Source organism: Pseudoliparis swirei, chromosome 20 (assembly GCF_029220125.1).
Source record: "Pseudoliparis swirei isolate HS2019 ecotype Mariana Trench chromosome 20, NWPU_hadal_v1, whole genome shotgun sequence".
NCBI lineage: Eukaryota > Metazoa > Chordata > Actinopteri > Perciformes > Liparidae > Pseudoliparis > Pseudoliparis swirei.
In genome coordinates, this window is record NC_079407.1 from 1748964 (window position 1) to 1772782 (window position 23819).

The window sequence follows — 23819 nt, forward strand, 5'->3', positions numbered from 1 at the left end:
AATGCAGCTTTAACACATGAAACATAGACTTCTATACAACCAGAGGAGTCTCCCCCTGGTGGTCAGGAGAGAGAATGCAGCTTTAACACATGAAGCATAGACTTCTATACAACCAGGAGTCACCCCCTGGTGGTCAGGAGAGAGAATGCAGCTTTAACACATGAAGCATAGACTTCTATACAACCAGAGGAGTCACCCCCTGGTGGTCAGGAGAGAGAATGCAGCTTTAACACATGAAACATAGACTTCTATACAACCAGAGGAGTCGCCCCCTGGTGGTCAGGAGAGAGAATGCAGCTTTAACACATGAAGCATATACTTCTATACAACCAGGAGTCACCCCCTGGTGGTCAGGAGAGAGAATGCAGCTTTAACACATGAAGCATAGACTTCTATACAACCAGAGGAGTCTCCCCCTAGTGGTCAGGAGAGAGAATGCAGCTTTAACACATGAAACATAGACTTCTATACAACCAGAGGAGTCGCCCCCTGGTGGTCAGCAGAGAGAGAGTGCAGCTTTAACACATGAAGCATAGACTTCTATACAACCAGAGGAGTCTCCCCCTGGTGGGCAGGAGAGAGAATGCAGCTTTAACACATGAAGTATAGACTTTTATACAACCAGAGGAGTCGCCCCCTGGTGGTCAGGAGAGAGAATGCAGCTCTAACACATGCAGCATAGACTTCTATACAACCAGAGGAGTCGCCCCCTGGTGGTCAGGAGAGAGAATGCAGCTCTAACACATGAAGCATAGACTTCTATACAACCAGAGGAGTCTCCCCCTGGTGGTCAGGAGAGAGAATGCAGCTTTAACACATGAAACATAGACTTCTATACAACCAGAGGAGTCGCCCCCTGGTGGTCATCAGAGAGAGAGTGCAGCTTTAACACATGAAGCATAGACATCACTTTGCATAATCCTGGTTCATTCTCACCATCGTTGGAATAACTTCTCACTCATAGATTCTGGGCTGAATAAGACAAAATAATATCATAAAAACATACAAAGTGACTTATAGATCATATTATATTATCAACGTCAGTCGGGGGTTTATTCTCAAATCAATAGATTTGAAAACCATTATGGGTTATAGATTTCAATAGGGCTGTCGCACCCTAGCAGCATATATAAAATACAGAATACAAATAAAAACATATAATAAAAATACGATTATTAAGTTAAAATAAATATTACTGACGCCATTGCGAAACAGAACACAAAAAGAGAAGGAAATAAATATAGTAAACAAAAATAGAAAAAGTTAAATACACCAATAAATATAAAGTGCATACAAAATATTCAGATGTTAATATGAAGAAAAGAAAGCCAATAAGTTGTGATCAGATTAATGCTAATTATTATAAACAGTGGAAACTCCTGAGATGTGGTTGTACGTGTTTATTTATTTTATTGCACATAATAAACGACAAAATACATTTAAACTCACAAGCCAGGGAGAAGCCATAGATCTTAAAAACAGACAGATATACACACACACACACACACACACACACACACACACACACACACACACACACACACACACACACACACACACACACACACACACACACACACACACACACACACACACACACACACACACACACACCAGGTTTAGGGCTTGTAAACTTAGACTTATGAATATAGAAGTTGGCAAAAATAATAAATACATTTACTAAAATGTTCTGTCACAGCTAAATAATCGAAATATAACATGTTCGTAAAATAAAAACACATCCTCGGCCATAACCTCTTTAGAGAACCTTTTGACACTTCCGGTTTCTTACTGTACAGCACCGAGAGAGGTGCGCGGTGCATTGTGGGCGGACAAATACAGCGCAGAAGAAGGAGACGAAAAAGAAGAAGAGGAGGAGGGAGGGCGAAGCACAAAGGAATGAACAACAAGCATCTCGGGGAAACGTTGCGCTTCAACCCGTTGTGATGGGATCGTTACCGCCGGCGGAAAGTCGACCGTGAGTCTCGTTCCGTTCGCGGCTCGCAGGCGGACGAACGGCCCGGGACGCGCGGGGAATGTGAGTGATCGGGGCGGCGCGGCAGAGGGGAGCGCACCGCTGTCGGAGCTGCTCGCATCCCGAGGCCCCTCGTCGGCCCCGCGGGCCTCGTCCTCCGGAAGGTAACAGCCGCCCCGCGTGGCGGTGGAGGGGGAGGGGAGGTGACCGTTACCGCGGCCGGGTGTGCTTTAATTCGGCTACCTCGTCGCACAGGTGTCTGTAGAGGAAAAGGAACGTTGTCGGTTCGTTAGCTTCGGCGCTAACGGCTGTTAGCTTCCTGCGACGACGTTTCCGCGGTCAAACCGGAAATGTGGCTAATTCGGCTTCAAAATAAAAGAGTGCGGAATAATTATTTGTTCTCCTACGTCCATATTGACATTATTGTTTTCTTTATTGACAAGTTAAACATTTTTATTAGTCCAGCAGTGGGATATTTAAATGATTTACAGCATAATAGGGTAATGGAAACAAAATGTATTAAGAAACAAGTTAAAAACAAGTATAACAAACGACAATAAAAGAAATCCATAAACACTGCAGATATACACTACTGTTCAAAAGTTTGGGATCACTTAGAAATGTCCTTATTTTTCAAAGAAAAGCATTGTTTTTTTCAATGAAGATAACATTAAATCAATCAGAAATACACTCTCTACATTGTTAATGTGGTAAATGACTATTCTAGGTGAAACGTCTGGTTTCTAATGAAATATCTCCAGAGGTGTATAGAGGCCCATTTCCATCAACTATCACTCCAGTGTTCTAATGGTACATTGTGTTTGCTAATCGCCTTAGAAGACTAATGTCTGATTAGAAAACCCTTGAAAACCCTTGTGCAATTATGTTAGCACAGCTGAAAACTGTTTTGCTGATGAGAGAAGCTATAAAACTGGCCTTCCTTTGAGCTAGTTGGTAATCTGGAGCATCACATTTGTCGGTTCGATAAGACTCAAAATGGCCAGAAAAAAAGAACTTTCCTGTGAAACTCGCCAGTCTATTCTTGTTCTTAGAAATGAAGGCTATTCCATGCGAGAAATTGCAAAGAAACTGAAAATTTCCAATAGCGGTGTGTACTACTCCCTTCAGAGAACAGCACAAACGGGCTCTAACCAGAGCAGAAAGAGAAGTGGGAGGCCCCGGTGCACAACTCAGCAAGAAGACAAGTACATTAGAGTCTCTCGTTTGAGAAATAGACGCCTCACAGGTCCTCAACTGGCAGCTTCTTTAAATGGTACCCGCAAAACGCCAGTGTCAACGTCGACAGTGAAGAGGCGACTCCGGGATGCTGGCCTTCTAGGCAGAGTGGCAAAGGAAAAGCCATATCTGAGACTGGCCAATAAAAAGAAAAGATTGGTATGGGCAAAAGAACACAGGCATTGGACAGAGGAAGATTGGAAAAAGGTGTTCTGGACAGATGAATCCAAGTTTGAGGTGTTTGGATCACACAGAAGAACATTTGTGACACGCAGAACAGGTGAAAAGAATAGAATAGAATAGAAATATACTTTATTAATCCCCAAGGGGAAATTTGTCGAGCCAGTAGCAGCAACACAAGAATAAAAAATAAAAATAAAAATAAAATAAAAAACACAAAATATAAGAAGGGTTAGGGTGATCTGGCAAGAGGTGAACTGTTGTAGAGCCTCATAGCCGTCGGCAGGAATGTTCTCCTGTATCTGTCCTTGCTGGAAGAGTGCCTGACACCATCTGTCAAGCATGGTGGAGGTCATGTGATGGTCTGGGGCTGCTTTGGTGCTGGTAAAGTGGGAGATTTGTACCAGGTAAAAGGGATTTTAAATAAGGAAGGCTATCACTCCATTTTGCAACGCCATGCCATACCCTGTGGGCAGCGCTTGATTGGAGCCAATGTCCTCCTCCAACAGGACAATGACCCAAAGCACACCTCCACATTGTGCAAGAACTCTTGAGGGAAGAAGCAGGCAGCTTGCTGTCTGTAATGGAGTGGCCAGTCACCAGATCTCAACCATTGAGCTGTTGTGGGAGCAGCTTGACCGTATGGTCCTCAAGAAGTGCCCATCAAGCCAATCCAACTTGTGGAGGTGCTTCAGGAAGCGTGGGGTGACATGTCAACAGATTTCCTCAACAAATTAACAGCTAGAATGACAAAGGTCTGCAATGCTGGAATTGCTGCAAAAGGAGCATTCTTTGACGAAAGCAAAGTTTGAAGAAAAAAATTAATACTTCAAATACAAATGATTATTTCTAACCTTGTCAATGTTTTGACTATATTTTCTATACATTTTGCAACTCATTTGATAAATAAGTGTGAGTTTTCATGGAAAACACGAAATTGTCTGGGTGATCCTAAACTTTTGAACGGTAGTGTATATATATTTATATATATATTATATTACTGGAGTGGTTTTATAAATCTGCTACTAAAGTGGAAAGAAAAACAAATATAAACCTCAGGAATTCTTACAAGATAACGGTTTAGAGTAAATGATAGATGTATAATTTACCCGCTCTTTTATTCTGACAGTTTAAACCGGATGTGCTTGTCGTCCGCTCGCTGACTTGATGCGCTAGCTTTCTGACAAACTGCTTGTTGTTGCAGGTTCACATGTTTGTCCGGCGTGTTTCTTCCCACGGGCCCCGAGCACGAGCTGCGGCTCTCCTGTGTGCACGAGGACCTCGAGCCCCCGGTTACCGGTTTACAGCGCGTGGGCACTTGTTTACGTCACGTAAACATAGTAAAACTACACGTTTAGGGCCACGCCCCTTTCCCCCACTATTGTCAGTATTTTGTTTATTGCGAACGATACATATTTATATGTACTAATATTTATTTTTATATATATTAATCTATACCATTTATTTATTTATATATATTTTATTATTTAGATTTACACTTATCAATTTATTTAAATTTTGCTTTTGACCTATCCTTAGTTATTGGGGGTGTCAGTGTACACATACATATATATATATATAGATGATAGTATTCTATGCTTCATGTGTTAAAGCTGCATTCTCTCTCCTGGCCACCAGGGGGCGACACTTACACAGTCTATTCTTTCCACATGTCTTCTCTCTGCAGGACTGGTTTCCTGTCCGCGGCCCTGCCCTGACTCCACCATGGGGGTCAAGACCTTCACCCATAGCTCCGCCTCCCACAGCCAGGAGGTGCTGGACAAGCTGAACGCGCTGCGCAGCCAGGGCCACCTGTGCGACGTGACGGTGCGCGTCCAGGACAAGCTGTTCCTCGCCCACAAGGTGGTGCTGGCGTGCTGCAGCGACTTCTTCCGCTCGCAGCTGGTGGGCCGGCCGGACGAGGAGGACAAGTTCGTGCTGGACCTTCACCACGTGACGGTGAGCGGCTTCGCGCCGCTGCTGGAGTACGCCTACACGTCCACGCTCGCCATCAGCACGGAGAACATCATCGACGTCCTGGCCGCCGCCAGCTACATGCAGATGTTCGCCGTCGCCAGCACGTGTTCCGAGTTCATGAAGTCGAGCATCCTGTGGAGCGGCGGCGGCGCCGACGCGGCGGACAAGCCGCACGTGTCGGCGCCGGAGAGCGCGGCGGCGCACTGCGGCCTGGCGCCGCCGGACGGCAGCGTGTCGCCCGTGTCGTCCGACTGCAGCGTGATGGAGCGCAACGTGCCCGTGTGCCGCGAGTCGCGCCGCAAGCGCAAGAGCTTCTCCGCGATGGCGTCGCCGGAGAGCCCGCTCAAGTGCACGGCGCAGATGGTCGCCACCTCGCCGCAGATCCCCGACCCGTCGTTCTCGGACGGCGGCGGCGCCCCGCTCGCCGAGTCGGCGCTGGCCTTCCCGTGGACGTTCCCGTTCGGCATCGACCGCCGGTTCCACTCGGACAAGTCGAAGCTCCCGGAGAGCCCGCGGCGCTCGGAGCCGGGCGGGGCCTCGGAGGCGGCGGGCGGGCGGCGGCGGCGGCTCGGAGACTTCCTGACGTGCGAGAGCTCCAAGGCGGCGGCGGCGGCGCCGGAGGAGGAGGAGGACGTGCGCGTGAAGGTGGAGCGGCTCAGCGACGAGGAGGCGCAGGAGGCCTCGCAGCCCGTCGGCGCCTCCCAGAGCTCGCTGAGCGACCAGCAGACCGTGCCGGGCAGCGAGCCGCCGGGCCACGAGGAGCTGCTCATCAGCCCCCAGTCCTCCTCCATAGGTGAGCCCGCCTCCTCGCGCTGCGGCCAATCGGAGCTCGGCGAGCGGTTATATTGTCTCGCGAGCTCTTGTCATTTTCAAAGCCGGTGAGATCTTTATCCGTCTCCTAGAAATGACTATTTATTATGAAGTTTATGCTTATTGTCATTTTTCCCGCCAAAATAAAAGCACACCTCGTCGTCGTCTTACCCTCCAAAATAAAAGCCTTGCTCCTCGTCGGCTTTCCCTCTAAAATAAAAGCCCCGCTCCTTCTCGTCTTTCCTTCCAAAATAAAAGCCCCGCTCCTCAAAACCGAACTATCATGACTACAAGGAGAGAACTAGAACACGTCTCAACTCCAGAATAACTTGTTTATTGTTATGATATGATAAAAGAGTTATTCTGGAGTGGAGACATGTTCTATTGTGACGTAAACCATTAAAAAGTTGAATTATTTTGATAATTTTCTTTACAAAAATGTATAAACGATATAATCTATATATATCCAACTTCATCCTCAAGTGTTTCCAATGCAGGCTACATAATAAAAGCTCCTTGTGTCTAACGACGGAAGTATAACCATGTTGGAGCCTCTGCTCTGGTGTCACTTCCTGAAGTTCAGTCAAAGCGTCTCAGAGCTGTTGTCTTTGACTTTACGTCCCGAGGAGCAGAGAAACCTCCCGTCAACAAGTCCATGAACAGGACGGAGCAGCGGTCTGAAGCGTGAGAGGAGCTCCGACGCTGATCTGCAAACAGGAATGTTTATTTCCGTGACGCGTGTAAACAGCTTATTGGACATATTGTCTCTTTCAGAATAAAAGCATCAGATGTCCTATTGAGTGCAGGTCGGCGTGGCGCTCCGGCTGAGAGCCGCGTTTGTTCTCCGTGGAAAGTTTTTATTGTCTGGCGGCCCGAACCTTGAAACCTTTTTTCTTTCCTGCTGTAAATAAAAAGAAAGTGGAAACACTCGTCAGTTATTCCCCCATAAAGCGTTGACAAGAATCCAGCAGAGTTTTTTTTTTTAAAATATTGGATTAACCCTGAAAGACCCCCGTCCACCATGAGTTTTCTCCCCCCCTCAGGGTCGATGGACGAGGGCGTGTCGGAGGGGCTGCCGTCGATGCAGAGCGCCGCCAGCGCCGGGGGCCACGGCGAGGACGACGAGAGGTACGGCGTTGTGTTCCCACTCGTCCGGCTGTCTGAGCCGCGCCCGCTTGCATCCTCATTGTGGGCGTCGGGGTAACGGGGGGGCCCTGAACGCCTCCAGACACCAGCGTCTGACAACATCTGTCAACGTTTCACAATCTGACGCCACGACTCGCGAACAACAAATGTTCTCACGCATTTTAATTAAAGCGCCTGTCTGACATTAGTCAGGTGCTTCCTTCTCCAGATCCAACCAGCTGAGGGAGGAGAGAGTTTGAGGGGCATTTTCTTTGTAGATAATACTTAATAAAAATATTAGGAGCCAAACACAACTCTAAGACGCCTCACGTGGACACGCAGCTCCAGGCAGACACAAGAAGAGGTTCAATTTCATTCTTATGTCAAACGTTTTATAAAAGTTAATTTGAAATAGTTTATAAAGAGAAACCTGATCAGTTTAAATACCTTTTACTTGTGTGTTATTCAAGCATCTATAAAATATAAAAATGACAAATACTTGCCAGATTTGGAAAAAGAAGCTGCATTCTCTCTCCTGGCCACCAGGGGGTGACTCTGGTTGTATAGAAGTCTTTGCTTCATGTGTTAAAGCTGCATTCTCTCTCCTGACCACCAGGGGGCGACTCCTCTGGTTGTATAGAAGTCTATGCTTCATGTGTTAAAGCTGCATTCTCTCTCCTGACCACCAGGGGGCGACTCTGGTTGTATAGAAGTCCCTGCTTCCTGTGTTGACGCTTCCGTTCCCATGTTTCAGGCTGGAGGGGATCCAGTACCCGTACCACCTCTACATCAGCCCCTCAGCCCGACCCGGCACCAACGGACCCGACCGGCCCTTCCAGTGTCCGACCTGCGGAGTCCGATTCACGCGCATTCAGAACCTGAAGCAGCACATGCTCATCCACTCTGGTGAGCAGCGAGAGAACGCAGGTCGCACACAAGTATTCATCCACTCGCACCTAAAACAGTTATATATTAAGGGGGCGGGGCCTAATAATCTGAGGCTAGATTTAGATTTTTTTTAAATGTAGTGTTAAATTGCTAACGTCCTGTTGGCTACCAACAGGTAACAGATGATGTAACCACAGACTCCAATATCAAAACATCAAACGGGTATTATGCAAATTCTCATGAAGTTATGTTTCAAATAGTGCGTTATCTTATTTTTGTCCGAAAACACCATTACCCACAATGCAACTTGACAGACGTCAGATTGGAGATTCGGGTTGTTCTGGGCTCGTGGTGGCTAATGTTTAAATATAAATATATATATCCTGCTTCAGGATTTTGGGGGGTATCGATGTCGTATCAGTCATAGTAAAGGAGTCCTATAATAATAATAATAATAAAAGGAGTCCCGAGAGCGGTTTGTTTTCCAAAGAAGCCGTTTCAGCTGTTTTATTAATTTTAGTAAGTTATATCGATAAAAGATTTGGGAAATCAGATCGTTTATTGTCATTTTAAATAAAGTTGCAGCCTGTTTGTAACAAAACAAAACAAACAACACTTTTTCTTTTAATTGGCGTCACGCGGAACGTAAACAACAAAGATTCCTCTGGTCGGATAGAAATGTCCGACACCGTCACGAGGTAAACAAGCTCCGCCTCTTTGACCTCCGACATCACGACGTCACCCCCCAGCACGCCACTACTGCATGCTGGGTAGTGGCGTAGCCTCCTAGCTTGGTTAGCTTAGCATCCACCTGTCCTCTCCCGGTCGGACCGTGCCCAGTGTTCTGTCGTTGGCGAGGAGCACGTGAAAACAACAACAACTATGTGGCGTGCTGACCGGTTGTTCTTGTGTCCCCACCAGGCATTAAGCCTTTCCAGTGTGACCGCTGTGGGAAAAAGTTCACACGGGCCTACTCCCTAAAGATGCATCGGCTGAAGCACGAAGGTAAACGCTGTTTCCGGTGCCAGATTTGTAGCGCCACGTTCACGTCCTTCGGGGAATATAAGCACCACATGAGGGTCTCCCGCCACATAATCCACAAGCCGCGGATTTACGAGTGCAAAACGTGCGGGGCCATGTTCACCAACTCTGGCAATTTAATTGTACACCTGAGGAGTCTGAACCACGAGGCGTCCGAGCTAGCAAACTACTTCCAGAGCAGGTGAGGAGTCCGAGGGCGTTGATTTCACCCCCCCCCCCCCCCCATCATTTACTCAGATCTCACCTGGATCAGAAAATCACCTTATTTGACCGTTTTAAAAGAACAATCGATCTTGACTGTTTTTGTGTATAATTGTTCTTTCAAAGCACAAATCAAATGTTCCGGAAGCATTTGACTGTTTAAATGTATTCAAAGGGAAAGGTTGACTTTGGGTGAGAAGACTGATTGTTTAAACATGTAGCGGGATCAAAGAGCCAGTTAGCGTAGCTTAGCATTAAGTCTAGAAACGGCTGGTTCAAAGTCTTCTAGAGCTCACCGATGTAAACGCTGTAGCTCGTTTGTTTAAGTAACCAAACAAAACGATTGGCTTTCTTCGTACGTCAAAACTTCTGCTGTAGCGCTTTCGTCCAATCAGAAGACACCAACCAGACATGTGACCGCCCCTTTCCGCTTCAGTCACAACGTGATGTATAACGCCGTGGTCGCTGAGCTTCAATGGTGCCGGCAGGCGTATTTTATTACCTTTTTAAATGTAGCTAGGCTAGCCTTATGCTAAGCTAACTATAGCTTCATATCCGCCAACACATGTCATGAAGGATATCAATCTTCTCACCTGACTGTTGAGAAGTACGTAAAAAGGCTCATTTCCCGACATGTGTAACCGTTACTTAAACAACACAAAGAAACGATAACGGATCCACGATGTTTGAGAAGTCGTCGTCGCGCTTGTTGCTTTGTATTCACACTTAAATCATTTAGTTTCTTTCTGAAGCGGGCACAGAAAAGCTTTTTATTCGTTTTAATTCCACTTGTTAATCAACTGGCGGCTCCGGGGCCGACTCCCTTAAAGGTGTACACACCGTAACGCTCTCTCGACTCCTTCACGTTGTTATCTGTTAACCGTTTGTTCTGATCCGCAGCTCTGAACTCTCATTTTAAAGAGGTTGTACACACCTGTGTGTGTTAGTCACGTGATCTGGGCTTTAATAAAAGATGTGTTGGTATCATGGAAACATCCCAACGCACCAATTACACTTTAACGAGCCTCCGGTCAGCTGCTGGACTCATTACAGGAAAACTTTGGGATTTTCCATCCTTGTGATTTAAATGTTTAGATTACAGAATTATTACGTGACTACAGGAGACACAAAGCTTGTTTCGAATAATCATCCTTAATCTACCCAAAGAAATAATGACTCGTGTCCTTTCTTTATATTTAATGCCTTGAATATTTAAAACAATACGTTTCTTTATTCATCTTTTGGCTCATAAAACTTTTAAGTGACTTTCACGAATTAAAAAAACAAGTATTAAGCCTTATGAAAGTTCTTAATTCAATAATAATAATAAGCATTATTTATATAATAACTTACAATGCAGCCGAAGGTGAAACAAATCAATATATATTTAATTTTTAAAAGAGGCACAAGAAACAAAAAAATAAAATAAATAATTGAGATTCAAACAGGACAATAGTAATAATACTAGTAATAAAGTTGATGTTAAGAAATTAAAACTAGTGTGAAATATAAAATAAGTTTTAGCCTTTTTTTAAAATGTCTAAATAGTTGATGGACACGCATGTCGTTAGCGTAACTATTGTGTATTTATTGTGTAATCAGTGTATAAATACTTGAAGATGTTTTGTGGGAATGTAACATGTATTTTAAAAGTTGCCCAGTTGGCTGAAGAAAGGCCGCTAAGCTCCGCCCCCTTGTCTCCGTCTCCTTAGTGATTTCCTCGTGCCCGACTACCTGAGCCAGGTGCAGGAGGAGGAGGAGGCGCTGGGGGTCCAGTACGAGCTGGAGGAGGCGGAGCACCACCCCGTGTACCCAGGCAGCAGCAGCGCCTCCTCCTCCTCCTGCGCCGCCGCCGCCTCCTCCTCCTCTGGCTCCGCCCACATGCCCCTCATCTCCCAGGTCTCCTCCTCCACGCACAACTGTGATGCTTCGCCCGGCGGCTTCCTCTCGCCCGACCCGCTGGACGCCCTCAAGAAGGCCGCTGCCGTCACGGGGGGAACCAAGGTGGACGACTGCGTGGCAGGCGTGTCCCCGGAGGTGTTTGAGGAGGAGGAGGAGGAGGAGGAGGAGCAGCAGGAGGAAGAGGAGGAGCAGGAGGAAGAGGAGCAACGTGCCAAGGAGACGACTTCCATCACCATCGAGTAACTCGTCGATTGAAGCCTGACGACACACACACACACACTTACAGGCAGACACACACACACACACACACACTTACAGGCACACACACACACACACAGATGCACTTATCACCTCCAGAAAGTAAATGATATTTTTTTTCTTCAATATTTTTCTTTTTGAAGTGATTTTAAAAAAAAAATTTGGAAGTATTACGTTGCATTTTATTTTTAATATTGCATTGTATTTTATTTTGTGTATTACATTGTATTTTTTATTATTTTATTACTTAGTATTTTTATTTTATTTCATTACTTTTTATTTTATTTTTTCCCACGTGACCTGAACGCATCGAATCCAAAAGCCTCGCCGAGTTCGCCCGACTTGTTTTGGAAAGTGCCTGAAATGAAGTCCTGTTTGTAGGCTTTTTTAAAACAGTGATGAGGAGACGAGGAATGAGGAGACGAGGAGGTCTTGACTTTGCAAACTGAGCTCGAGATCAAGCCCCGCCTCCTGGTGTTTCATTGGTCGTGATGAAGCTCTAAACGGCTCCATGTGATCTCACTGCGTCGCTTGTGCTGTCGTTGCTATTTGAATGCTGTGTGTTGGTTTGTGTGTCTGTGTGCATTTGTTTTCATCTATATGAACAGTACATTTATTTTTTAAATTCTTTTAAATGAAAAACTTGAAATTATATTGAGTATTCCCGTAAACATCGTTTGAAGTTTTCCGGCCTTTAAAAAAAAAATATATATTTTATTTTCATTCAAACTTCGAGTAAAACTAACATTTTCAGCTTTTTGTTTTCCAAATTCAACGAAAGCAAAAACAAAAGACTCCAATGTGTCTCATGGGACGTGTTGATGTGGGGATCAACCAGCTGTATCCTGGTTTTAATTTGAGTTACATAACTTGTTACAAAAGGGGGCGGGGCTACATTTCCAAACAAATAAATCCCCCTCTTTTTAAAATTCTTTTTTCTGGTATGACGGCCTGCAGCCCGGGGGAAGCAGGAAGTGATGCAACCGGACTGTGACTGCTGTGTGTGATGGCAGACAGGAAGTCACATGACCACGCTGCTTTAGGAGCAGCAGAAATACTGTGAGTCTGAGCACACACACACGTGTGTGTGTGTGTTTATATAGTGTAAGAAGAGCGCTCGTCGTTTCGCCGTATGAACTGATTGAGCACAGTGTTTTTTATTTTATCTTTGGGGGTCAAGTTTCCATCTCCAGTCCGTTGTTGTTGTCAACAACATGTTTTTAATTGTTGTGCCTGTATTTCTGAGAAGATAATGACGCCCGTGGTAATAACCTACGAGTTGAATGCTACTGACTGACTTTGTTTATTTGTTTCCCCCCCCCCCCCCGTAAGGAAGCTCCATGTCAGACCTCACACAGGGTTGATTGTAAATGTGAAGATTAATATATGTTTGTGGCGAGGGCGTCAATATTAATCATTCTTGTCTTAATAACCCTGCGTCCAAAAACGTGCCAATTTGTCCCCTTTTTAAAAAACTCTAGTTTTTTATCCGGCTACTAATCACGCTTTAAAATAATAAATTCCCTACAGGACCAAATGTTCTCTCTCGTCGGGGAGTTGCCATGGCAATCAGTAACTGCACATCATAGAAAGAGAAGCTACGGGGTCCGTGCTGGTTAGCTCCGCCCCTTAAAGAGACAGTAACGTTGTGACGGGTCCGTGCTGGTTAGCAGAGGGTCCTGATGCTCCGCCCCTTAAAGAGACAGTAACGTTGTGACGGGTCCGTGCTGGTTAGCAGAGGGTCCTGATGCTCCGCCCCTTAAAGAGACAGTAACGTTGTGACGGGTCCGTGCTGGTTAGCAGAGGGTCCTGCTGTTCTGTCCCTTAAAGAGACAGTAACGCTGTTTCAGAGGCTCGCCTTAGTACACAGACCTGATAACTAGTTGCACAATATCAAAACTAAAAAACAAGAAGAAGAGTTTTCTATTCTCCATTTCTAGGTCGTTGCTTTTCATCGTGTCGTCTGTTCGCGAACAACTTTTTTATGAGAAATGCTGCTGTTCAGTTTGTTTTTGTTTTTTTGAACGCAAAAGTGCCCAAAATATTTTTGTGAACCGATGGTTGTGCAATAAATGGACAGGTGTTGTTTTAAGAGTTCATTTTGTCTTTGGAATAGTGAATTAAATATATGTGTGTGTGTGTGTATATATATATATATATATTAAAAAAAGAATATAATTGAGTTTAAATGTGATTTGAAGGAACGAAGCGGGAATCAAACGGCCGGTTCTTTTCGTTAGTTTCCTCCGGCGAGGGGGCGTGTCTTCAGTGGGTGTCGCCCTCTGTCGCGGTCTTATGGTTCCCCATCCAGTCGTAGCTCTGATGGTAAAGCATGCCGCTTCTCTTTCTCTACTCTCTCCTCTCCAGTCTCTTCTTACCAGTGCAATGTTTCTATTGTTTTATATCTTATTGTTATACGGGACACGCCTTCTTCAATGTACACTTTGATGTTGTGTATGTTTTCCAGTCCTCCTCCCGGTTTATTCAAAGTAGGGAAAGATGAAAACACACGGTAGCTCTTCATAACGGCATATCTATATTTTTGGTGACTTTTTGTATGATGGTTTCATGGCATCTTTGTATATTCTTGTTAAATGTGAATAGAACAGCGTGTGAAGGGGGGGGGGGTGTGTGTGTGTATATATATACACACACTCGTACTATGTTGCATACTCGTCATGCTGCAGGCTCCTGGGGAGGCGGATGTTGTGCCGTGTGTTTGGTGCCGTGTTCGGCAGCCCAGATGTTCCTCCCGTGGTTTCTGGAGGTTTTACTGGCCGAGGTCGCGCCGCGCTCCAGAGGTCGCCGTGGTTGTTTTATGGATCTTTGCTCGTGTTCTGGCTTTGCAGTCCTGTTATTATAATAGAGTTGTTTTTGTAAAAGTATAAAAAAATGTAAATAAAAAAAGAAACTTGTCTTTTTGTTGTTTAATTTCTTATTTAACACAGAAGTTTAACATTAACGCTCTACTAGAAGCAGACATATTCTACTTCATATATCTTACCAACTATGTATCAACCTTTTGAAGCATAGACTTCTATACAACCAGAGGAGTCGCCCCCTGGTGGTCAGGAGAGAGAATGCAGCTTTAACACATGAAACAGACTTCTATACAACCAGAGCTGCTTGTCATGCGTAGCCACACAGAAACGTTTACGGGCCACGTGAGGATTACGAGGTATAAATTAGCGTCTGGAGGACTTGAGTGAATCTAAATAATCTGAAATATTTGGCCTCTTTCTTTCTTTTAATCATTTCATCCCGAGTGGAAGGAGCATGTCAACGTGTCCGGGGGGGGATTCTAAATCTGTGTTTCGTTACCAGCTCTCTTTGTTTTGTTTTGGTTTTACTGGAAGTGTTCGGGGGAAGAGGACAGACCGACGACACCGGAGCCGGTTCCACGCCGAGGAGCCAGACTGTGGCTCTTGGCCTCGTCGACCCGTCTGAGGGCCGCGGAGCCAGAGAGGAGAGTTGTTGTCTCGCGTTTTTCTTTTAAACATTCCTCGAGCGCCTCGTCGTATTTTTCCCGCGTTCCGTATCGTCGCAGGAATAAATCTCACTTGGCTACCACGAGGTGTATCTGTCAGGTGCATCGAGTTACCGGGAGCCTGAACGCATCGCGCATGCCCCGCCTCCCCCGCCACGCCGTTGCGCAACCCCGGAGGCCTCTGACTCCGATTCCTCGTAAACTTTTTTTACTGCGCGGCCCCCAAAAAAATGTGTTTGCAGACGCGTCCGTGGCTTGTTTACATTCGGGCGGCTTATCTGGTGGAAGAGCGGCGGCCGGAGGGGGAACCGAGAACTACTGGATCCAGTCAGAGAGAAAGAGAGAGAGATAATAAGCCGCGGTGAGCCTCACTGCCAGGAAAAATAAAACACAGCGCATGACTAATACGTGTGTCATACATTCCCAATCAATGGAGGGTCGGATTCAATGGAATATTCCACAAATCACATCCCGGGCCAGATTCATTGGGATTTTTTGGAATCCGCAGAAAAGCTTGGCACATGTGTCCACCGGGGGCTGCACCGCCATGTGTGTCCACCGGGGGCTGCACCGCCATGTGTGTCCACCGGGGGCTCCACTGTTTCAGCTAGCATAACAAAATCACCATTTGATGCTCGTCTCTGTTGCCGTGACGACCCGTTGACCTGCTGTGGTGTTGTTTCTACTTCCTGTCACACAGAAGCCGACGTCCTGCCGGCTGGTCACCGACTTCTTGTTTTAAAAAGAATCTGAAGCCGCTCGGCGAGTTCCCGTCAGTGTGTGTGTGTGTGTGTGTGCGTGTGTGTGTGTGTGTGTGTGTGTGTGTGTGTGTGTGTGTGTGTGTGTGTGTGTGTGTGTGTGTGTGTGTGTGTGGTTCAGGCGGGGGCAGTTAAGTCCTCCGTGCTCAGCCTGCAGTGTTTAGTCTCAGATGGAGACTCGTCTCCTGTGATCACGATGTTTCCACTTCTAACTTTTCGTTGTTTCGAACTCGACAGGAACGAAAAGATACAAAGTTTAGCTTCTGAAAAATGTGTCATAACACTCGAGTCTATGCTTCATGTGTTAAAGCTGCATTCTCTCTCCTGACCACCAGGTGGCTCCTCTGGTTGTATAGAAGTCTATGCTTCATGTGTTAAAGCTGCATTCTCTCTCCTGACCACCAGGAGACTCCTCTGGTTGTATAGAAGTCTATGCTTCATGTGTTAAAGCTGCATTCTCTCTCCTGACCACCAGGTGGCTCCTCTGGTTGTATAGAAGTCTATGCTTCATGTGTTAAAGCTGCATTCTCTCTCCTGACCACCAGGGGGCTCCTCTGGTTGTATAGAAGTCTATGCTTCATGTGTTAAAGCTGCATTCTCTCCTGACCACCAGGGGGCGACTCCTCTGGTTGTATAGAAGTCTATGCTTCATGTGTTGAAGCTGCATTCTCTCTCCTGACCACCAGGGGGCGACTCCTCTGGTTGTATAGAAGTCTATGCTTCATGTGTTGAAGCTGCATTCTCTCTCCTGACCACCAGGGGGCTCCTCTGGTTGTATAGAAGTCTCTATAGTGACTCTACTTCTCTTGATGTATTCCCTCAGTAAACATTGTAAACACGAGCTTATGTCTCAGTCTCTAGTTTCTCGTCTTCTTCTATACAGCATGATGTCGTCGTTGAGGACTCTTGCCGTCTCATGTTTACGTCGGCGTGGCTTGTGAAGCCTTTTTGTCTTTTCCTTCTGTAAGGGGCCGTCTGCACAGAAGGTTAAACATTCCTCTTCTTCTTCATCGGGGCCCGGCGCCGCTTGGTTTGCTCACCTGTGTGGACCTGCAGCGGCTCCGACAGGTGCTTCTGTGGCTGGTGGGAAGCTGTGTGTGTGTGTGTGTGTGTGTGGGGGGGGGGGGGGGGGGTCACTGAGAGGTCACTGAGAGGTCACGTGACCCAGCTCCAACGAGCATTCTGGATGATGCTCTTCTGTTCTCCTCCATGAGGACCCCCTGAGGACCTGCTGAGGACCTGGTGAGGACCTGCTGAGGACCCCATGAGGACCTGATGAGGACCCCATGAGGACCCGATGAGGACCCCATGAAGACCCCACGAGGACCCCATAAGGACCCCATGAGGACACCATAAGGACCCCATGAGGACTGGATGAGGACCCCATGAGGACTGGATGAGGACCCCATGAGGACCGGATGAGGACCCCATGAGGACCGGATGAGGACCCCATGAGGACCCCATGAGGACTGGATGAGGACCCCATGAGGATCGGGTGAGGACCCCATGAGGACCAGATGAGGACCCCATGAGGACTGGATGAGGACCTCATGAGGACCCCATGAGGACCGGATGAGGACCGGATGAGGACCCCATGAGGATCGGGTGAGGACCCCATGAGGACTGGATGAGGACCTCATGAAGACCCCATGAGGACCGGATGAGGACCCGGCGAGCAGGCGCTCGGCCCGGTGCTGAACGCCCATATAAGGCAGCAGCCCGGAGGAATGCAGCGTCGTGAAATCCTCCTGGTAAAAAGACGAGGAGAACCGACGAGTCCCCCACACACACACACATCACGTTACTCTGAACTCTCATAAAACAGTTGTGTTCTGGTTGGAACCGGTTGACAGCAGAACCCCCCCCCCCCCTCGTGAATCAGGCTGAGCCGAGGAGCGCCGGCGGGTCGACCTCGTAAAGCACGGACGCTCCTCAGAACCTCCGCCTGACATTTAAGAGGCGGCGCGTCGCCAGGCAGCTGCAGAGCGAAGACGAAGATGGAGGAGGGTGAAGAGCGGCGGGCCCCGGGGCCACCGGGCTTCACGAGGGCCTTCAGGTCCGGCTCCTCGGCTAAAGTCTGACGTCTCACTCGACAATATTTCTATCAGCCGGAGACGAAGTGGAAAGAAGCCGCGGCGTAGAGACCTGTCAATCACCTGGTAGCCCCGCCCCCAAAGCAAGCCCCCTGGTGGTCAGGAGTGAGAATGCAGCTCTAACTCATGAAGCAGAGACTTCTATACAACCAGAGGAGTTGCCCCCTGGTGGTCAGGAGAGAGAATGCAGCTCTAACTCATGAAGCAGAGACTTCTATACAACCAGAGGAGTCGCCCCCTGGTGGTTCGTCGGGGTCGATGTCCGCGTCTCCCCAGCGATCGAGCGTCGGCGTACCGATGTGTATTCCTCGGTTCTTTGGTGCCGATCCGATCTGAGTAAACATTTATATTTTCCCACTCAGCAGAACTCGTCATCCAGACCCGCCGGAGAATCCAAAGTATTCGTCTCTCGTGTGACGGAGCGCGAGGATTACCAAGAAAGAGCGAGTGAGCTGCCCTGAGATGAGGGTCCTCCGGGTCCTCCGGGTCCTCCTGGTTCTCCGGGTCCTCCTGGTTCTCCGGGTTCTCCTGGTTCTCCGGGTCCTCCGGGTCCTCCTGGTTCTCCGGGTTCTCCGGGTCCTCCGGGTCCTCCTGGTTCTCCGGGTTCTCCTGGTCCTCCGGGTCCTCCGGGTCCTCCGGGTTCTCCGGGTTCTCCAGGTCCTCCTGGTTCTCCGGGTCCTCCGGGTCCTCTGGGTTCTCCGGGTTCTCTGGGTCCTCCGGGTTCTCCGGGTCCTCCTGGTTCTCCTGGTTCTCCGGGTTCTCCGGGTTCTCCAGGTCCTCCTGGTTCTCCGGGTCCTCTGGGTTCTCCGGGTCCTCCGGGTCCTCCGGGTCCTCCTGGTTCTCCGGGTTCTCCGGGTTCTCCAGGTCCTCCTGGTTCTCCGGGTCCTCCGGGTCCTCTGGGTTCTCCGGGTTCTCTGGGTCCTCGGGGTCCTCCTGGTTCTCCGGGTTCTCCGGGTTCTCCAGGTCCTCCTGGTTCTCCGGGTCCTCTGGGTTCTCCGGGTTCTCCGGGTCCTCCGGGTCCTCCTGGTTCTCCTGGTTCTCCGGGTCCTCTGGGTTCTCTGGGTCCTCCTGGTTCTCCGGGTTCTCCGGGTCCTCTGGGTTCTCCGGGTCCTCCGGGTCCTCCTGGTTCTCCGGGTTCTCCGGGTCCTCTTAGTTCTCCGGGTTCTCCAGGTTCTCCGGGTCCTCCTGGTTCTCCGGGTCCTCTGGGTCCTCTGGGTTCTCCGGGTCCTCCGGGTCCTCTGGGTTCTCCGGGTCCTCTTAGTTCTCCGGGTTCTCCAGGTTCTCCGGGTCCTCCTGGTTCTCCGGGTCCTCTGGGTCCTCTGGGTTCTCCGGGTCCTCCGGGTCCTCCGGGTCCTCTGGTTTCTCCGGGTCCTCTTAGTTCTCCGGGTCCTCCTGGTTCTCCGGGTCCTCTGGGTCCTCTGGGTTCTCCGGGACCTCCGGGTCCTCTGGGTTCTCCGGGTACTCTTAGTTCTCCGGGTTCTCCAGGCTCTCCGGGTCCTCCTGGTTCTCCGGGTCCTCCGGGTCCTCTGGGTCCTCTGGGTTCTCCGGGTCCTCCGGGTCCTCTGGGTTCTCCGGGTCCTCTTAGTTCTCCGGGTCCTCCTGGTTCTCCAGGTCCTCTGGGTCCTCTGGGTTCTCCGGGTCCTCCGGGTCCTCTGGGTTCTCCGGGTCCTCCTGGTTCTCCGGGTCCTCTTAGTTCTCCGGGTTCTCCAGGTTCTCCGGGTCCTCCTGGTTCTCCGGGTCCTCCGGGTCCTCTGGGTCCTCTGGGTTCTCCGGGTCCTCTGGGCTCTCCGGGTCCTCTTAGTTCTCCGGGTCCTCCGGGTCCTCTGGGTCCTCTGGGTTCTCCGGGTTCCTCCCACAGTCCACAGCCTGGAAGCCGCCCCTCGGCGTGTGGATGGCGGTCCGTCTCTACACGAGCGGCGTAGATGAACTGGACACCTGTCCAGGTGCACCCTGCCTTCTTCAGCCAGAGGCTGAGGCTCCTCCCCCTCTGGCTGAGGCCTGGTTCTGTGTGTTCCCTGAGGTTCTGCGTGGCTCTGTTTGACTCTCCCTGTCGTTGCTGAGCGGTCCCACACTGCCCTCTAGTGGAGGAGCGGCGTGACGCCTGAATGGCGCCTCTGGTGGTCAGCTCACAAACTACACGTCTACGAACAGCCAATCATATTGTGGTTATAGAAATGTTTTATGTATCTGTTGTTAACGTGATTTCCTGTTTTACTCGGCTGACGGATGTGAGGAGTGAAACTCAGAGTTAGTTTTTAGGTTTGAGGTTTTCTTTTTCTAGACTTCAGCCCAGGTTTAATAATCAAAGGTAAAATATCATTTTAGATCAATTAATTACAATATATACAAACTAATTATGTTTTTATCATCATGAATCCACATTTATGTGTCTTTATTTATTCCCAACAAACACAGATGATGTAAACGAACTAGAATTAAACTAAATTAACCTTTTAATTATTTGGGGAACAAAGTCTCACTGACCACAGATATGAAAACAATAAGCACAAAATATTACATTAAAATATAGATTATGTGTGCAATATTATATTTAATACATGATGTGCAATATTATATTCAATATATATTATGTGGAATATTACATTTAAAAATAATATGTGCAATGTTACATTTAATGTATTATGTGCTATATTATATTAAATACATCATGTGCAATAATATATTAAATATATTGTGTGCAATATTACATTTCCGATATAATGTACAATATTAAATGTCCTATATTGTATCAAATATTACATTTAATATAATACGTGCAATATCATATAAAATAAATTATCTGCAATATAACATTTTAAAGTATTTTATGCATTATTACATTTAATATATAATAAGCAATATTATATTTAGATATATTATCAGCAATATATTATTTAAATATATTATAAGCAATATTTTAATTAAATATATTATGTACACCAAGACATTTAAAGATAGTATTAACAATATTGTATTTAATATATTATATGAAATATATTACATTTCAATATATTATGTACAATATTACATTTAATATATGATGTCCAGTAATAAATTGAAATATATTATGTGCAAACCTTTTCAATATTATCAACATAATTAGAGCACAATTTTACTGATATATTTGAGTTTCTATGAGTTACTGGTGTTAATATTACTTCTTATATACGTTATAACTTTACTATTTTGTCGTTATTTACTTTTTTCAATAAAAAAAAATCTGAAACTATATTTACTTCATTTCTATTATTTATTTTATATTTTAGAATTATTACTCTTCTGTTTCTCTTTTCTTCTGGCACCAGAACTTCTTTCACAATTAATAAACTCCTCATACATTGAGCTGCAGTTTCAGCAGAGCGCTACCAGGGGGCGCTGCCGCTCGTTGTTCTTCACCTCCAACAGGAGCTGACTGATGACGTTGATCAAGAAGAAGGAATAACTGAAATACAAATATGTAATAAAAACATGTTTGGGGGGAAAACATGAAAATTAATCTGATTTCTGCATTTGAAATGTTTTTAAACTTTTTTTGAAAAATAAAACTTTGTTAAAAGAACCAGAAATAAAAAGTGTTTAATCACCACGTCACTGAATCAGAGTCATTTATATAGACTTCTATACACCCAGAGGAGTCGCCCCCTGGTGGTCAGTACATTGTAAATAAGTACGCAGTGAATGAACCGGTGACTTCCTGTGGGGCGTTCAGGCGGTGCGTCAGACTTCCTGGTGAACTTCACCAGTTCTTTTGTTGACTTTTATCCGTTGAGAGTCGATAAGAGGAGCGCCGCGTCACGCCAGCTGCTCCACCTCGAGTCAACACGGCGGAACAGGAATAATGATCGTTTAATCTGCATTAAAGGTCAAGTTCTACTCATAGATTATATATTCTACATGTGCAGTAGTGTGAGCCGGGTGGTTTCCTCCGTTCTCTACCAACACAAACAAAAGACTTGAACTACACACAGAGTCACACGTCACATGACCCACCAGAACAAACAAGGAGTCAATAAAACATGAAACTATCAAACTGAAACAGAAACGTCAGAAAACCAACAAACTTTATTTACTATACAATTAGAAAAGCTCCTGAACTTGTTGAATGAGGTCCAGGTGTGAGTGTGTGTGTGTGTGTGTGAGTGTGAGTGTGTTTGTGAGTGTGAGTGTGAGTGTGTGTGTGTGTGTGTGTGTGTGTGAGTGTGTGTGCGGTCAACCCACAGTTCTCTAACGGCTTTCTATTTCCTGAGAAAGTCATCAGTTGATGTCATGATTCATTTGTCAATAAAATGTTAATGCACAAAGTTTTACCGTATAAAATAAAAGATGAATTCATGTGTATAAATTAAGTCTATGCTTCATGTGTTAAAGCTACATTCTCTCTCCTGACCACCAGGGGGAGACTCCTCTGGTTGTATAGAAGTCTATGCTTCATGTGTTAAAGCTGCATTATCTCTCCTGACCACCAGGGGGCGACTCCTCTGGTTGTATAGAAGTCTATGCTTCATGTGTTAAAGCTGCATTCTCTCTCCTGACCACAAGGGGGCGACTCCTCTCGTTGTATAGAAGTCTATGCTTCATGTGTTAAAGCTGCATTCTCTCTCCCGACCACCAGGGGGCGACTCCTCTGGTTGTATATAAGTCTATGCTTCATGTGTTAAAGCTGCATTCTCTCTCCTGACCACCAGGGGTAGACTCATATGGTTGTATAGAAGTCTATGCTTCATGTGTTAAAGCTGCATTCTCTCTCCTGACCACCAGTGGGAGACTCCTCTGGTTGTATAGAAGTATATGCTTCATGTGTTAAAGCTGCATTCTCTCTCCTGACCACCAGTGGGTGACTCCTCTGGTTGTATAGAAGTATATGCTTCATGTGTTAAAGCTGCATTCTCTCTCCTGACCACCAGGGGGCTCCTCTGGTTGTATAGAAGTCTCTGCTTCATGTGTTAAAGCTGCATTCTCTCTCCTGACCACCAGGGGGCTCCTCTGGTTGTATAGAAGTCTATGCTTCATGTGTTAAAGCTGCATTCTCTCTCCTGACCACCAGGGGGCTCCTCTGGTTGTATAGAAGTCTATGCTTCATGTGTTAACGCTGCATTCTCTCTCCTGACCACCAGGGGGCGACTCCTCTGGTTGTATAGAAGTCTATGCTTCATGTGTTAAAGCTGCATTCTCTCTCCTGACCACCAGGGGGCGACCCCTCTGGTGGTATAGAAGTCCATGCTTTATGTGTTAGAGCTGCATTCTCTCTCCTGACCACCAGGGGGCGACTCCTCTGGTTGTATAGAAGTCTATGCTTCATGTGTTAAAGCTGCATTCTCTCTCCTGACCACCAGGGGGCGACTCCTCTGGTGGTATATAAGTCTATGCTTCATGTGTTAAAGCTGCATTCTCTCTCCTGACCACCAGGGGGCGACTCCTCTTGTTGTATAGAAGTCCATGCTTCATGTGTTAAAGCTGCATTCTCTCTCCTGACCACCAGGGGGCGACTCCTCTGGTTGTATAGAAGTCCATGCTTTATGTGTTAGAGCTGGTCCTGGGGGTTTACTCAACATGTGGACTTGGAGTCAGCTGAGGTGGTTCTGACCTTTAGAGGTTTTCCAGGCTCGTCCAATGGGAGGAGACCCCGGGGAAGACCAGGACCGGCTGGAGGGTTATATCTCCCAGCTGACCTGAACGCCTCAGGACCTTCACCACTGAGGGGAGGAGTTACTGTGCTACAGGTTTTATTAAATGTTATGTTTACATATGCAAAAGAGGACTTTAAAATCCACAGACGCAAACAGACAAAGTCATAAAAATGAATGTTATCTTCCCGTCGTTGTAAAACCTTACAACTTCGAAATAACTTCAAAACTTCGCAACTTTCTTAACTTCGTTACTTCGAAACT

General features: G+C 46.9%; 1 protein-coding gene across 3 annotated transcripts; it reads left to right on the forward strand.

Annotated features, from left to right (window-relative positions):
* Window positions 1–1743: 1743 nt before the first annotated feature.
* Window positions 1744–14508, forward strand: zbtb44 (zinc finger and BTB domain containing 44). 3 transcript variants are annotated; one of them, XM_056442102.1, is made up of 6 exons: window positions 1744–1978; window positions 5079–6161; window positions 7222–7306; window positions 8058–8209; window positions 9113–9413; window positions 11146–14508. In XM_056442102.1, the coding sequence occupies exons 2-6, from the start codon at window positions 5117–5119 to the stop codon at window positions 11576–11578; spliced, it is 2016 nt and encodes a 671-aa protein (XP_056298077.1). In that variant the 5' UTR covers window positions 1744–1978; window positions 5079–5116; the 3' UTR covers window positions 11579–14508. The 3 variants fall into 3 exon arrangements, with proteins under 3 accessions (XP_056298077.1, XP_056298076.1, XP_056298078.1); XM_056442101.1 differs by having other exon boundaries at window positions 1745–2139; XM_056442103.1 differs by having other exon boundaries at window positions 1752–2139; window positions 9113–9196; window positions 11146–11266.
* Window positions 14509–23819: the final 9311 nt, after the last annotated feature.

Bases quoted from the DNA above. Each gene is read 5' to 3' on its own strand.
- zbtb44 (XM_056442102.1), top strand. From the start codon at position 5,117: ATGGGGGTCAAGACCTTCACCCATAGCTCCGCCTCCCACAGCCAGGAG. The intron at 7,307-8,057 runs GTACGGCGTTGT...CCCATGTTTCAG, and splicing joins CACGGCGAGGACGACGAGAG to GCTGGAGGGGATCCAGTACC. The intron at 8,210-9,112 runs GTGAGCAGCGAG...TGTCCCCACCAG, and splicing joins GCACATGCTCATCCACTCTG to GCATTAAGCCTTTCCAGTGT.